Source organism: Acipenser ruthenus, chromosome 22 (genome assembly GCF_902713425.1).
Source record: "Acipenser ruthenus chromosome 22, fAciRut3.2 maternal haplotype, whole genome shotgun sequence".
Lineage (NCBI taxonomy): Eukaryota > Metazoa > Chordata > Actinopteri > Acipenseriformes > Acipenseridae > Acipenser > Acipenser ruthenus.
The window spans coordinates 4,967,649-4,984,401 of record NC_081210.1 but is presented as its reverse complement, the minus strand read 5'-3'; the positions used below and the strand labels follow the sequence as shown (position 1 = coordinate 4,984,401).

Sequence of the window (16,753 nt, the reverse complement as noted above, 5' to 3'; positions counted from 1 at the left end):
GACAGATAGGGATGTCTTATGGTGAGGTCTACACTGCAGGTTACTATGGATTTATACACTGCGTTTCAGCCAATCAGGTGTACAGTTTTCTGCCTTAAACTTGCAACCAAGCCCTGTTTTAGCCAATGCTTTCCACTGGTAAAATCTATTACAATCTGTTAGAAACCTGCTAAATTAAACTGTGCCAGCATGTCAGGAAAGTGGTCTTTGAAATAAGCCTGAAGAAACCTATGTAGACACATTAACATTTTAAGACATCTTTACGAATCTCAAACAATGCATTTGTAAATATCGAATGTGATTAAAAATATATAGAAATCTGTAACACGGTGAATTATAAGTTGATGCAATTTAGATTTTGAATAATTTACACCTAACCTATCCTGTTAGCGATAGGCTCAGAGGTAATATCAATGTCCCAGCAGGGAATGACTGCGTCATGTCAACCAAACAAACAATGCTGTTTCTAGGCGTCTTTTTAAATCATGTTTAATTTCATTTATATCCAGAGTTACATGTGGAGTTGTATCTGCTTCTACTAGCACATAGGGATTGAATGACAGACACACTTCAATAATGTACAGCTAAAAATGTCCGTAATAACATACTGTCGATTCACCTTGTTTGAACAAATGCTCTCCTGCGCTTGCCTCCTGGCCTCAGTGCGCATGCTCTCTGCATCCTTCGCCAGTGCAGAGCGCTGCGACTTCAACACAGCCCTCCTGTAAAATTCTTGGCAGCCCAGAAAAAATAAAAGCAAGATGCTGAGACCGTCTCGGGTCGGTGCTGCCGCGAAATGGGAGGAACGTAACTGAGTCAGAAAAGCACAAAGACAGACTGGCACAAATAATAAAATAAACCGAAAAACAAGAGCAATAGGAAAACATAACTTTGCAGAGTGAAATCGAATCAATGCAACCTGCCATGGAGTTAAAGAAATCTATTTCGGAGACGGAGCGAGCGCTCAAGAGCTACGGGGCGGTGCTGGAGACGGAGTGGAAAACAGACAAAGGCGAGTGTTTTTTTTGTTTTTTTTTTATTTCATTTTGATTGTACTTTTACTGGGGTTGCTGGGGAGATGTGCGAGCCCAAGGTGGCCTATAGGAAGCAATGCAAAGTCTTTAGCAGCGTATTAGATCACAAGACATTGCATTGCTAAACAGGGCAGAAACAGCATTCTGCTTTGGCATGCATTTTCTTTGCTCTGCTTTGCTAATTGTAGTTATCTTATGTGCTTCTACTAATCTCGATAGAGAACAGAAAATGCTTATCAAATGCTGTGCTTGCATGTGGTGTGATGCTGCTTTGGGTATGCAGTTTCCCTAAACAGTCTTTATTGTTGATCTCTGTTGACAGTGCGCGACGTCAGTACACACACATGCTTTCCTTTTTAAAACGCAAGTACTCGTATCTAGAATAAAATAAATGTCCTTTTCAAGTAGTCGCAGTCTGGAAAAAAAAAAAAAAACAGGCTTAGGGCAGAACTTAGTTTAAATAAGCCACAACAATGAGTGTTAGTGTGTGTGTGTGTGTGTGTGTGTGTGAGTGTGTGAATATATGCGTCTCTCCCTCTCTCTCTGAGTGAATTCCTTAGTGTTTTGTTTGTGTGACCTGTTATTGACAATATATTCCCAATAGGTTTATGCTATATACTGCAATAATAATAATAATAATAATAATAATTATTATTATTATTATTATTATTATTATTACTATTATTATTAATATTATTATTATTATTATTATTATTATTATTATTTCATTATATAGCATGTTTTATTTTATTAAAGTAGAATACATTATCTGCAGTATTCATATTGATCCATACACACATGTATCATTTGCATGGCGGGCAGAATGACTGGCTTTGAATCCAGGTTCTGTCCATCACTATATTAATGCAAAATAAACTAGTTTTGATACATTATGGTTACATTTTGGTTATGATTACTTTTCATACACCAGTCTTCACTTTTTAGTTTCTGTACAGTAATTCCTCTCCATGAAAACGTACATTCATAATGATACTGACTACAGACAAGAGAGGGAGAGCAGAGAAGTGCTCAAGGATGAATTCTATTGAGCTGAGTATGAATAGAACACCTCTGCGCTGTCTGTAGCTGTGCTTCCAAAATGTTCTGTCCCCTTGCACAGAAAACAGCCTGCAAGGCTTGATGTAATTTAACAAGGCTAAAAATTAGACTGAGCATCTAACAATGCACTGTAAGCTAAGGGTCATTACATGGATGTCATTGGGTGAGAAAGCTTGCTTTATAAAAAAAAAAAAAAAAAGGCAGAATGTGTCCCATATAAAAAAGTAATCTGAGTGGAGGTGCATCAAGAGTAAACAAGCTAGTGTCCTTGTCTACAGCTGTCAGCTGCCTTTGAGCATTTTAAACTAGTACTGGACTGTCAACAGTGCCTGCTTTCTGCACTAAACTATGGAAGAAAGTAATAGATTTGAGAGAAACAAGAGAATGATTGTGGGAAGCTGTTGCAGAGCAGCTAATACAAGTTACAGTATATAACCATGGTGTAACTACATTTACTGTACTTTCACTGCAGGTTATTTAGACAACTGATTGCTGTCTGAACCACAGTGAGATTGTGTGCCCTTCTGTAGCAATTCACTAGTGGCACTGCAGTGGCAATGCAATGGTTTTGTACTAAGGGGCAATAGTAGGGCTGATGCAATATATTGTCTGCTAAAGGTACTGCAATTAATTCACTCTGTTAATTCCAGGAATGTTCATTTGTTTCCCTCCAGTTAAAAAGTTAATTGTATTGTGGTTCTGGTTATTAGAGCTAAGGTCTGTGAGCACAGAGTTCCTAATGTAACATAACTCAGCTCAAGGCAAGACATTGTAGATTTTCTGTGCCATAATTACCATTAACCTCCAGTTTACTAAACCATTGCAACAATAATTCAAGGAAGCTTTTCACACCCGTACACTATCCACTTTACAAAATCAACACAGCACTACCACCTGAATGGCTAGGAGCAGCAAGAAGGACTGAAACGGTTTGCTCTGATGGAAAACCAATCTGGTATTTTCTGTTAGCCATCTGCTTTATTTGCTTGCTACTTATATCTCCTGAAGGGGCAAGAGGGTGAGCTTGAAAAGCAACACAAACATATATGAAGAAAAAAAGAACTGCATTTCATATCAAAAAATGAAGTTCCCTGAGGATTGACAGTTGCTGGCAACAACAGTAGCCAATGTGGAAGAGGATGTTGTGGTTGGCCCCTTGTATTTTGGGGTCACTCAGCTTGTGTCTTCTGGCCTTCTTGCCCACCCAAGAAAACTGGGCTCTATTTTATTGATCAGAATACTGCCACCCAAAAATTTCTAAACCTGCTTTTTCGTTGATATTATTTCACTGTATTTTTGTTGTATTTAGCAATGCTGTTAAGTGAGTCAACAGACCAGCTGTAAGGGAAAAACGCCAGAAAAGTATTAAGATTAGCTGCTCATTAGACCTCTGACATTTTGACCACAGGTGGAATGCAGTGGGGTTTACATAAGAAAGCCCTGCAGTGCTCAGTGCTAACAGATCTCAGAGTGCGCAGAGCCTCACAGCATCGGAAATTAAATATTCATTAAGCATTCCTGTTTGGCCATTAAGGCCAAAATGTTTAGAAAACTGCAGTTTGATTGAATAAGCGTGGTTTTAAATGGCAGGCAGGATGCAGAGAGATTTGATAGTTATGTAAATAGAAAATCCAGCGCAAGTTAAATCGAAGTATGGGATCCCTTAGAGGCTCAGTTCATTTATTTTTACTGCTTAATTAACTGTTTCCTTTAATTCAATACATTTGTGCAGGGAATCCCACTGAGCTGGCCTTTCTAAAAGGGACTGGTTTCCAAACTGCTGTTGTTATGTTGTATTCTTGGAAAACATATTACAGTGAAATCTGGATTTAGAAAAACTGTCTCCCTGTTATTCATCTCTAACCATTGGATCACAATTATTCCCAGTCCCTCAGCTCCAACCACTTTGCTACACAGCTGCCCATCTGCTGAACTCCAACCACTTCTTCCCAGTCCCACAACTCTAACCACTATGCCAAACTTCCTTCAAGTCCCTTATATCAAAACTGGATTTCCATTGCAGTTAATCTGCAAAATAAGGCAGGTCCCTAAACCGGACACATTGGGGATAGATGGGCTTATTAAAAAGTTTGTTTTTCATATTTTAAAAAAGCTTGTAATGCCATCAACTGTGAATTATCGTCATAATTATGCAGAATATTTTTGTTTCTATAATGAGGTGGGTTTTCTGGGGAATTAGTTCACACAGTGATTAATCCTGCCAGATATTTTTAGACCGGGGAGCTTTTGGCCACTGAATCATTCTGCTCCATTTATCAGGAGAAGATAACTCTGTGCTGGGAATCTTAGAGAAAGCACTTCACTAAAACATAGAACTCAGGGGGGGTTGAGAGGTGAAACTGCAGAGCAGAAAGAGCCGTCTGGGGCATTTGAGGCAGCTACGTCAATGCGATATCAAGAACTTTATACTGGGGATCTGAGAGCCAGAAAATTCAATAGCAATTCAAAGAAATAAAATGTACATGTATATGCTGTGTAAGATGAAATATAGACTACAAATATGTTACTGAATGAAATACTGTATTGTAGCAGTGATTATATAAAAAGCACTGTTTTTGAATTATTACTGATTATGGAAATAAAGTGCTATGAGGTCTATGTTTTGTTTCTGGGCAAGCAGGGTAAATGAAAATGACTGAATTCAGACCTTCGAAATACAGCAGCATATGCAAAGGAGAAGCAGCACAGGTTGTCTTCACAGCATCAGGCAGGGGTCTGAGTTGTTTGCTTAAATATTTATGAAGCTCCAGCTGCAAGATTCTCCTTCCACTGCAGTGAAAATAGACAGTGAGGTTAGAGTCAGTGTATCTACAGATTTGTACTCTGTAAAGAGGCACTGACCTGTATTGCTTTTAAAGCAGTTTTTAAATATAGGTTGTCAGTTCTGCTATTTTCTGTAAAATGTTGACATTTTTTTAGTGTAACGAAAACTAGAAAAAAGATTCCAGCAGAGATTTAGATTCATGTAATTGCTTATTCATGGTATATGATAGAATGCAGTACCTTCCCCGGGACACAGTTAGTCTCAGCAGTGGGAAAGGTTTGAAAAGTGCATTTGACAGATCTATATACTGTACTTTATACATTTTAAATGTACACTGAAGTACTTCAATACATAAAACAAGTATATGAATGTATTCAGAAACAGGGCAATATTGTTATAGACATTTTCATAAGTTTAATTACTCGCCTACAAAAGCTTCTGTCCGATTATATTCTTGTACAGTGCAATACAATTTACATTTCTATAGCGCCTTTCATCACAAGAATCCCACAACGCTTCACACACACAAAATACAAATAAACAACTCAACCATTAAATTAAGAACAGTCTCATACAGATTTTAATAAAACTGAATTTTAAAAAAGAGGTACAAAATGTGGTTTTAATTGTAACATTTAAAAAACTAAGATAAAAAGCTAGTTTGTAAAAACACATTTTCAATTGCTTCCAAGACACAAGAAGGCAGAGCATTCCATAATTTAGGAGCTTTACTGAGGACAAATTTTACTGCTGTCCATGTTCCTAATCTCTCAGCTCCAATGGCTAGTGTGCACTGCCTCTCAGTTCCTCAGCTCTATCCACTTGGAGCAGATTACCCGAATTTGATGGATTGTCTAATAATTTATGTCCCTCGGCTGCCGCACAGGATTTTTATTTCCCTGTAAATGTTTTTGTAAACCAACAGAATTACAGAGTATAAATTAGGTGGACCTTGGGGCTTTTTGACAGCTCTGGGAAAGACATTTGTACCAAACAGGAGGTGAATTTAAATACCGCAATGTAATGAATAGTTTTATATGAACTCATTACTGACATAACTTGTGAGTCTCAGTGTTGTCCATAGGGAATGAGAGAAACAGTCTCCATTAAAGTGAAACATACAGCAGTGAATGAATGGGCAAGGCTTTGATCACTTGTATGGAGGGATATTTAAAGGAAGCATGCTTTAACAGCATTTGCATTAATGTTTTATACAATTACTAAACTGGCATAGATGTATCCAAGGCTTCATTTGATATTCTTTCGTATGCTTTTTTTTTGGAGGGGGGAGATAAAGCTAAGCTTTGAACTGTTGTATCAGGGAGGAGGCAGCTAAAGTGGGTTGATCTAACAACACAAATGAGAGGATAAGAAGTTTAGAAGGGTCTAGCATGACAGTTGCAGGCATGTGAAATACCGCCAATAGCAACAGTGGAGTATTTTTATTTATTATTATATGTTCCTTTCCAAGGGGTCCTGTCATAGCAACACAAACAGACAGCAGCAGCCACAATCAAACACAACACCGAAGTTGAACATTCGATCATTTATGTTTTTCAAACTCAGGTGCTTGGATTAATCATACCACTGAAATAGGTATTTCCAATCAGAGTGCATAGGAGGTACTTGGTATGAGAGGAATACTGATGCTTAGTACCCTTTATACACAGCATATAATGGGATCAATTAGGATTTTTGTATAGCACATAGTGCCACCTGGTGCCCAAACATTGTAATTTCTGCAGATATAAGAGAACAGTTTCAGCGCACCCCAGTGATGATGATGATAATAATAATAATAATAATAATAATAATAATAATAATAATAATAATACAGCAAGCAAGATTCTAAAAGCCCATTGTATTCTGTGTCACCTTGGCAAGTTCTGGAACGGTTCACATTTTCATTTAGTCAGCTTTTTTCTTTTCTTTTTCTTTTCTTTTTTGCCAGTAGTTCAGATTCAAGTCTTGTGCGCTGTGCAGAGTGGATATGCCTCAGGAATGAAAAATCCCAAGAAGCTGGTTAGCTTGCCAGCCTGTGGCAATTAGGGTTGACTTTGTTGTTTTAGTTTTAAAACCGGACTGGAGCTGCCTCTCAGTGTGTCCGTATTAAAACGTGCACTGCAGTGTTCAGCTCTAGTTACTTGGCAGTAATTCTATTGGAGAGATAATTAGTATTGGTCCCTGGCTGCTGCAGTGTTAGCATTGTGTGTGAAGTCTCATTGCAGAGCTCAGAGCTGTCACACAGGCAAGCACCCCACCAGCATTCAAACACTGCTGCTACTGCTGTCGGTCACAGAGTTTCCCTGTCCAGAAGCTGCATGCTCAAAACCGTGTTTGAAGGTCATGCATGAATTACTCTCTCCTCTCTCCAAAGCTACTTTGGTTTCACCGTAACTGAGAATAATGGAGGAAGGTGGGATGGCATTCATACATTGTAATGGTTTTACATTTGAGAAACACCTTCTTCATTTTTTTTTAGATAACCCCTGGCTAATTATTTTTGCACGTCAAATGATATACCCAGCTGTACATTCTGATAAAGTGCCATTGCAGGTGTAGACATCACACGTCCAGATTGCTCATCAAATATTTATTGCATCATACTTAATACCGTTTTTAAATGATGGAACGCTTAGATAGTGCTGCTAATATAATTTCAGATTTTGCATAGCCATGGTATAACAATGATTGGAATCTATGTAAAAGAGATTTCAGCCCCTTCTTCCCCTGTCCCCTGCAGACCAGCAGGACGTGGTGTCAATGGCAGAGACCTCCATGTCTCCGGATGAGATGGAGGTGGAAATGGTGCGAATCCAGCGTCTCCGAGAGGTCCTGGTGCGCAGGGAGTCCGAGCTACGATTCATGTCAGTATCGCTGCCCTCCTTCATGTGCTGTTGTTATATACCATTATTTATAATGTGGACAAACACCCAAATCTCATCAATTTCATGAAACCTTACTGTATTATCCTAGATGTACACTCTAGTAAATATCTTAGAATCACATGCACATGGTTAAACACGTTGAATTTAAAACAGTTCTATTCAATTGAAGCTGGGTTTCTTTGTGCTTTGATTCTTTTATTGGACTACGAGCATCATGAAACATGTCCATCTCAGTGCAGACCCACTGACTACTGTATCCAGTGAATATGGATTTACCGAAAAACAAGGATTCACGTATGTTGGTTTATTGATGAGGGCTAACTTGAATTTTTCATGAATTTCCATCTGAGGTAGAATACTTGAGAACTCCCTTCCTGGTTTAATGCTTATGTCTGCCTGGAGCAAAACAAGGGGTGTTTGGCAGCTTCAGTCTATAGCAGCTATAGCTACACATATAGAAATAAGTTCCAAATCACAGATCATGATTAGTTAGTATCAGAGACAGCTGAACACACAGTATGATAGTTTGGATCAATCACAAGAACTTCTGATTGGAGTGATGTTTCTATAAATACTGGCTAGTAATGTATTTTAATAGCACATCACTGTGCTATGGCCTTTCGGTTCAGTGTTGCTTCAAACTGTTGTTGAACACAGCCTGATCAACACACCTGTGTTGCAGACAGAATCGGAAACTAGGCAATTCTAGAAGCATCTCAACAGTCTAGAATAAGTTCAGAGTGAGGCAGTGAACAGTTCTCTGTCTGTAGGGAATCCTCCCCATCTCTATAAAAACACAGCCAGGATGACCCTGGTAAAACGCTTATATGTGAAACAGCAAGGCAGCAGTTACAGAGCTGAGAGCCTTACCTTAAAGAGGAAAGCAATCAACATTCAGACAAAAGCCCAGCCATGGCTCCACCAGTGCTTGAGGTGTCTTGGGCTAGTCGACGAAACACCGAGGATGGGAGGTGCCCACTTGAAGACCCCAGAGATGTACCCTACTTAGCTCAATCCAGACGGCTGTCATGCTGATGCGCTGGGGAGACCGCACTATGGTTGATCCCCGGAGCCAGCATCGCAGCCGTTGTGTGTGCTGATGCGCTAGGGAGGCAATAAGCTGATCCCTGGAGCCAGCATTACACTTCAGCCATCAACACCAGACAGAAGGATATCTACATCATCATATGGAAGGAAGTGCAAATGGATGGAGACACATATGGATCACATTAGTTTACTGTGAAGCTATGTCTTAGTTGGTGCTTATCTTGGCGAGAGCCAAGTTCAAATCAGCATGAAGTTTTAACATCTACTCTCATGTAATGGAAATCATGACAATCACTCAAGTCATCTGGGTAGAAAGACCTTGCTGTCTATAAGGACTATGTTTATGGTCCCTGGACAAGTCCTTAAATAAGTTTGGGAGAGTCTGTTATACATTTAATGTATTCTGATGTACAAAGAACACAAACACTGCTCTTTAAGTAACACTGTCACCTGAAACTGTTGAAAGCAACCAACCCTTGGAGAAAACAATTAGGATGGTATTATAATACCTGTGTACTACCCTATAAAAGAAACCCTAGCAGAATTAGCAGACTGCAGTGTTCCCGATTCAAAAGTGCTCTTGTTCTTGTGCTACTGAGTACACAAGCCTTGCATTGTCATTGAAGATCCATTTGGTAAAGGTTGGCAGGGATATGGGTGCACAAAGTCTGGCACAATTTAAACCAGGGCTGACTACTGCTTTGAAGATTCAACTGAGAGACTTGCACAAGGGACTGGAAGTGGACAGGACCCATGAAACCTTTTTTCCAGTAATAACATGAGAGTGAGCGACAGACATAGAGAGAGGAAGAGGTGCCTATACTATAACAGCCTAGCTGAAACTACAGAAACAAGATAGTTAATCTGCAGTCTATGTACTATCAGCTGTCTATGGTACTGCATTCTAGCTATTTACTGTTACCTGCAGGTTGATTCACTGTGCACATTGAAAACGATGTGACCTAATTTAAGTTGCATTCTTAACTACACCACAGGTCTTTTGTTCGAATTAGCCTCACTTCCAGTACAGCTGACCTGCAATCGTTTCTCATAGGAGATGGCTGCACAGCCGCCTGTCATCACCTCAGTTGAATTATTTATGGCTCTTAACATTACCCTGGGTCAGCAAATTTCAGTACGCCGAGACATTGTAAATTTATAATTATAATTATAACATCTAAATGCCTGTTCAGATATGCAATTATTGTATTTTTTTATTATTAGTAATTTGTGTAATTGATTTAAAACAAAAGCAAAAAAGAACCATCTTAAAAAGATACTGCTCTTTTTCAGACATTATAGACATCATCGATTCCAGTTCTCCCTAGAGACCTTGCAATAATGTCAGCTTCCTGACTTGCAATCAGCTTTTCCATTAATCGAGTTTCTTTTCCTTTATTTTTATACGTTGGAGAACGAGAGCTAGTGAGAGCAGAGTTGTCAGTCCTCATTAACTCGTACAAGGTGTATCGTCATCATGTTCAACCAAATTAATTTCCAGGCCAATCTTTCCACGTGTCCAGTTTGTAACACAGGAATGATCTAGTCTGCTAACGCTTCTAGTTAATCCATCTATAAATACAGATTCAGCTTTAGAAAACTGCGTGGTGATCAGCGTGGCCAACAGGTGTGCAAAATTAAACAAGTTCCTGGGACAAAATGTGCTTTAAAGATTTGTGCATATCTATCTATATCTGCTGTGTATCTATGATATGCTGTTTGGTTCAGGTTATTGTTGCACTATTAGGGATGTCCAGCATTGCTGCGAGCTCCCGCCTCCTCTCTCAGGAGAGCTGCAGGACCCATTAGAGCCAGTCGTTCATGTCACATGTTTGTTTTTCTCAATCACAGTTGTTGACATCAGGAAGTGCACAGCGAGTGAATCATTGGCCCCTGTACTTATCACCTTATAATTCAATTCAGAGCTCAGTGACAAGGAGATTGAGGGATACAGAGAGTTGTGTTATTATGAGGGTTACAGAGTGATCCAGGGAATACTGGGGATACTGCACTGCTATAAATCAGCTCACACACAATGCGTGTGTGGGTGCATGTGGATTATGTAATTCTGTATAATGAACTGTAGACTATTGACTTTGTAGTTGAAACTTATTGCACCCGGGTTAGAGAAATGATTTATTGTAGATGATAAATTGAGAAGTAAAAATTCCAGTTTGCTTGAGTTACAAAATCACAGCTATGCTCATTTTGTTCAGCTTTCCTCAACTTGACTGTTATCTAAGATTTCTACAGTTTTTTTCTATATGTATAGTACATCTCAACTAACCCAACTCTCCTGTGCCTGGTTTAGGATGGACGATATCCAGTTATGTAAAGACATCATGAATCTGAAACAAGAACTTCGGAAGATTGTGGAGCTTCCAGGTTAATACTATAGATATATATATATATATATATATATATATATATATATATATATATATATATATATATATATATATTTGTTTGTTTGTTTGTTTGTTTGTTTTATTCAGCATTTATTTTTATAAAATGCTGATTGTTCTTTTCTATACAACCTGCTGGGATGTTGTGTCACATCACATAAAGTACAGTAATCCGTCACGTATCCGACTGCGGTGGGACCAGAGTAAGGGCGGATATGTAAAAAGTCGGATGAATGAATCCTGTTTTAAATACCATTATACACAGCTGTAGCAATTACTATATTCACACAATTATTGTTTTGAGATTCAGCTTTTATTAGGGAGCTCCCCTAAATCCCTTGTTTAGAAAGATACAGGGTATTAATGCTTGTGACAGAGTAGACGTCTGCAGTGTGGGTGCGTGCATTCGCTGCTGAGTGACAGGCAGGAGAGCGAGACAGAGGTTGAAGTTGATACACCCGCAGGTGAACAGGATTTATTTACATATTAACACACTGAACAGCTCACGTGACACGACCAGCAATGGCAGCGCACGGAGCACATACAACACAGTGTACGAACACTTTGGTGAGATCTACAATCTCTGAACTAGTCTTCTCTGTTCAATAATAAAGAAACTCCTGCTACTCGAGTCAGGTACTTCATTAATTAATTACAATAAATACACACTATTTAGGGGTCCTGCCCTGCCACAGTGCCGTATACGCTTACATTAGTGTCGGGTAATTACACAGTAGCAAAATGCATAGGTTTACGAAACAAAACAACTTTCAATTATAAGCACAACTCGCTTTCCTGTAGCCGTTTTGCATTAGTGCTGCACACGTGGGTGACGTCGCTGAAGAGCTTGATCACATCGGATAAACGATTAGGGCGGATATGTGACAGATTACTGTACTTTATTTTATATAGATAGATTTTTAAATGCTGACTTTTGCTATAGTCTCAATTCCCAAATGTGTTCCATAGCTGCTCAAAATCAAGCATTCTTTCTGGAAATCAAATTTAAAAAATGCTGTTTAGTGCAGAAGATTTATATTATTCTGCTGCATTCTAAATAACGTCTATATCAAATTAGAAAAGTAAGGAAGAGGAAGACATATTTTATTCCAATAGTTAGTTTGTATAATTTGAGCTGGTGTTCGAGAAGTAAATTTCCACTGGAGCATCAATAATATTTTATAAGAGAACACCTTTACTCAAACCTTTATATGAATTAAATAGCAGTCTTGGCAATCTCCATTGCAGAAACACGTTTTGGTAAAATTAAGAAAGCATTTGCCACCAGTGGTTCTGCTTTCACTGGTAGTAAATGGGAAATATTTTGGTGTACTGTATGTGTGAGATGGCTTGTTCTGAGTGGGGTAAAATGGACAACAAATACCCTCCACGCTGTCACACCACAAACCATACACTATGTAAAATGTTTAAACCCAAGCCACTGCTTAGATTGAAACATGACAGCATACCTATAATAATAGAACAAGAGTGATAATCATTGATCTCTAGCTCACAATTCAAACTTATTTTGATAAAAGGAAAGTTTCAAGCGAACAAAGAAGAGAGTTTGTTTAACACTGTAAATCATTCAGTATAGATTTATTAATAGTCAGAAGTTGGGTTATTGGGGTGTGGGGACAGTTTGGTATAGAAATCTGAAACCCTGTCTGTTTCCTACCATTATGAAGCCATAATTGATCCATCAATAAACTTTTGCCAGCAAACAAGCACACAGAAACATGCAGCTGCCGCACAAAAATGATCTGTATAGACCTGTACAAGACCTATCCACATCATTCACGTTCCATGTTTTCAGGAGAACCCTCTCACCTGCTCCAATCCAGGAAGCATCTTTGAAAATCTGCATTCACAAAGGGTTTATCCTATATAGATATCTTCAAAACAGAAATGAGATTTTCCCCCCAAACCACAGTAGAATTTATCGGCTTTTGAAATTACGTAAGGGTATAGACTTGTTAGAAATAGGCAGCTTTAATTTCTGCAGCTGTGATCAGCCAGGCTTGATAAGCTTCCCAGTGGAGTCACAGTTTTTTAATTCCAGTCTATTGATCAGTAACCCTGCTACACACTTAACCCCTTTCAGAGAAAGCGAAAACCAAGAAGCACAAGCAGAGGGAGGAGGAATTGATCCTGAAAATCCATAAACTAGTTCAGAAACGAGATTTCCTGGTGGACGACGCAGAGGTGGAGAGATTAAGGTAAGACAGGTTTCTAGGTGGGGTTTTGTTTCCTGTGCTGCAGAGTTTTAGAATCAGGCAGTGACATCACTGCTGGATAGCCGAGATAGAGATGTTAGAATGATGTGTATGAAGGTGCAGGCTGACAGCAGTGGAGAGATGAGAAGGTCCAGATGAGACTTAGTCTTCAGTGAGGCAGAGTGAAAATAATACTGGAGGAAGGGCCTTTTCTTCTAAAGCTAAATTATGGAATGATCAGCCTTTTTCTGTGAGGGAAGCTGGGGCCCTTACTGTTTATAAATCAAAACTGAAAACATATTCCTACAAAATAGCTTTTTTCTATCTCAGTGTTCCTATTTTACAATCACAACTATGCTTTCTTTTTGTATTGAACGTTCTGGACTGTTTCCATCCTCATGATTAAAGTGCATGTATGTTGCAATGTGTTAATTGACATGTAACCTGACCCACACTACCCTGACTCGCAGGGAGCAGGAGGAAGACAAAGAGATGGCTGACTTCCTTCGTCTAAAACTGATGCCACTGGAGAAAATGACCAAAGTGACTGACAGTGAGTGCTTCAATTTATACACAATACATTTTCACATGGGATTGAGTATCCAAACTCCAGAGTCTGTTGTCATGGCACAGAGTCAAAAAATGTGTCAGGTGACTTGCTCCCAGCTGTCCACATTTTCAAACCATGAAGCCATTCTGCCTCCTTTCTGTATCAACGACTGAGCAACATAACTGTTGTAATTTGAGAAAATAAAAGCAGGAAATAAAAACACAGTAACCGTCACAATGCATTTCACAAACTCCAATGCGCTTTAGAATTCCCTTTGGTAGAGAGTACTGAGATATCAGTACAATGCAATATTAAATCTTCAACACTCTCTCTTACTCCCTACCTGACAGGTTCTCCTAAAAAGAAGGTGACCCCTGAACCTCCACCCAACAAGCCCTCCATCGCTAAATCAGGGGCAGCCATAATCAAGGACTGCTGTGGAGCCACACAGTGCACCATCATGTAACCATGACAATTCTGAGGCCCACCCTGCTGGCAGGAGTCTGCTTTTGCAGGGGGGAAGGGGATAACATTAAGAGATTACATTAACAGAGATACAATGGATGTGTTTAGCCCCAACCTCACGGTGATATGAGAGATCTTTTTCTTGAGGTGAGCCCAGGTTTTTTTTGCCCCAGTATCACATTAGATTTGTCATAACACTCAAAATAATAAAGTTCAAGTTAAGTTCAACTAAAGCCTGAAGTACTGCATGCAGTCACTGAACGTGGAGTTAGAAAAGGAATCTCTTCTAATACTTCTATGACTTGAGATTAAAACATATTCAATTAAACAAGCAAGGACCCTTTAAAAAAGAAACAGCTGAGTGTTAATAATTCAACTAAAAAATTAACTTAAAAGGCAGTATGGAATGAAGCCTTTTTTTTGCATATCTACAGCTAGAAAGGGTGGCTTTGTTGTCAAGAGCAAGGACATAGGACTAGAATTTTAATGAGTTTGTTAATATTCCAAAAAAAAGAATTCTTGTTGCCTAATGCAATACTAAGACTCAGTGAGCACAAAAGTCTGGCTTCTGTTTCAGATCTGGAACAAGAGTCCTCTATCATGTGGAAATTAGGTTAAAATGTGGTAAGCCTACCACTAAAAATAATAAAATAATAAGTGGGCACAATTGCATCCAGTCTAATTTATTTTATATTTACAAACAAATATTTATTGAAGTATTAGGTGTTAGGTTATCTATGTTGATGATATTTATACAGGAAAGCCACATTTGCGCATTGGTCCTATCCCCACGCTGGGAAGACAGTAATAGATGTTTGGCTGTGGGGCATGCATGCTTGTTTTTAACAAAAACCCTGAAGAAAAGCAACCAGCCAGGACCCGAGGCGGACAGCCCAACTCTTCAACAACCTGGGATCTTTAATGGGCAAGATGGGGATCTTTGGTCGATGCGTCATTCGTGTGTACTTAAATTAGCACCGATTAATGGATGGAAGGATCATCATTTAATTCCTTTGAAATATGGGCATTTTATAGTCCTAATCGGCATCCTTTTCTATGGGCAAAGTATGGTCTTGTTAGAACACAGCTACAACCATACAGAACCCAAAGAAAATACAGAATGATTTGGTGGCACCACAGATGCAACTTTCAAATCAAATTGATGCCAGTGCAAAATCTACATCCAAACTAGTCTATATATTGCAATTGTGCTACATATCAATTTCTTATTTTTTAAATAACTTGTACAGACAATGAATTGTGTTCTGATTAAGTTAAGACTAAAAAGGCACCTTTGGTGCTCTACAATTCCCAGTACTAATTTGAGTAGGGGGTAAAAGACCCATCATGCAGACCTTTTAAATCATGTATACAAAAGTTATTTATGACTCTTGAGAATTGGTCTGTCAGTCTGTTACTGAAAATAAATGACTTAAAAATGGAAACACACATTGTAGAAAATGTTTAGAAAAAATAATAAACTACCCAAACTGCTGGCTTGGGATCAGGTGGCTTAGTGTAGTTGGAATATTCCTCGATATACTTAACCAATCCTCAATAATCTGTTTTTTGATGCTTGACATCTCTACAAACCGTTGGACTACAGTTTACCTCCAGCTACTAAATTGTTTTTTTCCTTCTGTTACAAACCTGAAAACAAACAAAAAAAAAAAAAAAAAACACACACAAGTCTGTTATGGCTGCAGTAAGATTTCTCCAGTAGTGAGACCTGTCTTTGGTTGTCCTTTAAATCACATGTACCACTTCTGTTACCTGTATATGTAGACTCAGAACTGTGAATGTTAATTTTCTGTTTTGTGAAGTTTTTCTATATAAAAAAAAAAAAAAAATTGGTACTCAAAGTACTCACTTCAATGGTTATTATTCTGCACACATTTCAGCAAATTTATTTACTTTTATTTATTTATTTTTTAAACTACAAAAGTTGTCTCCTTGCACTGGGTGAAAAGTTTAGACATTGTTTAAGAACCAGTGAAATACATTGGAGTTGCCCAGACACTTTCAGCACTGTCCATTAGTATGTAGGCTCCTCCCTTGAGAGACCATCAATTAAATAAAACCAAAACACATGGAAAACATTCAATACCATCAAGAAACTTCAATACCAAGTTCAGGACAACTAGAAAAGTTAGCGGTTCATATTTTTCACCCCAGACACAAACTTCAGGAGACAATTAATAACAGAAATGTATGCTTGCTGTGAGATTTATTAACAGTAATTGGTCCCTTCAAACAAAAATAAACTGCTATTGTAACTTGTCATCTATGCAACCCCCCCCCCCC

At 38.6% G+C, this 16,753-nt stretch overlaps 1 protein-coding gene across 1 annotated transcript; it reads left to right on the top strand.

Moving 5' to 3' along the window:
- Positions 1–645: 645 nt before the first annotated feature.
- LOC117431720 (bMERB domain-containing protein 1-like) lies at positions 646–16,753 on the top strand. The gene is made up of 6 exons (XM_034053012.3): positions 646–1,012; positions 7,622–7,745; positions 11,125–11,198; positions 13,323–13,437; positions 13,905–13,987; positions 14,335–16,753. Exons 1-6 carry the CDS (start codon positions 913–915, stop codon positions 14,448–14,450), a joined length of 612 nt encoding a protein of 203 aa, XP_033908903.2. The 5' UTR covers positions 646–912; the 3' UTR covers positions 14,451–16,753.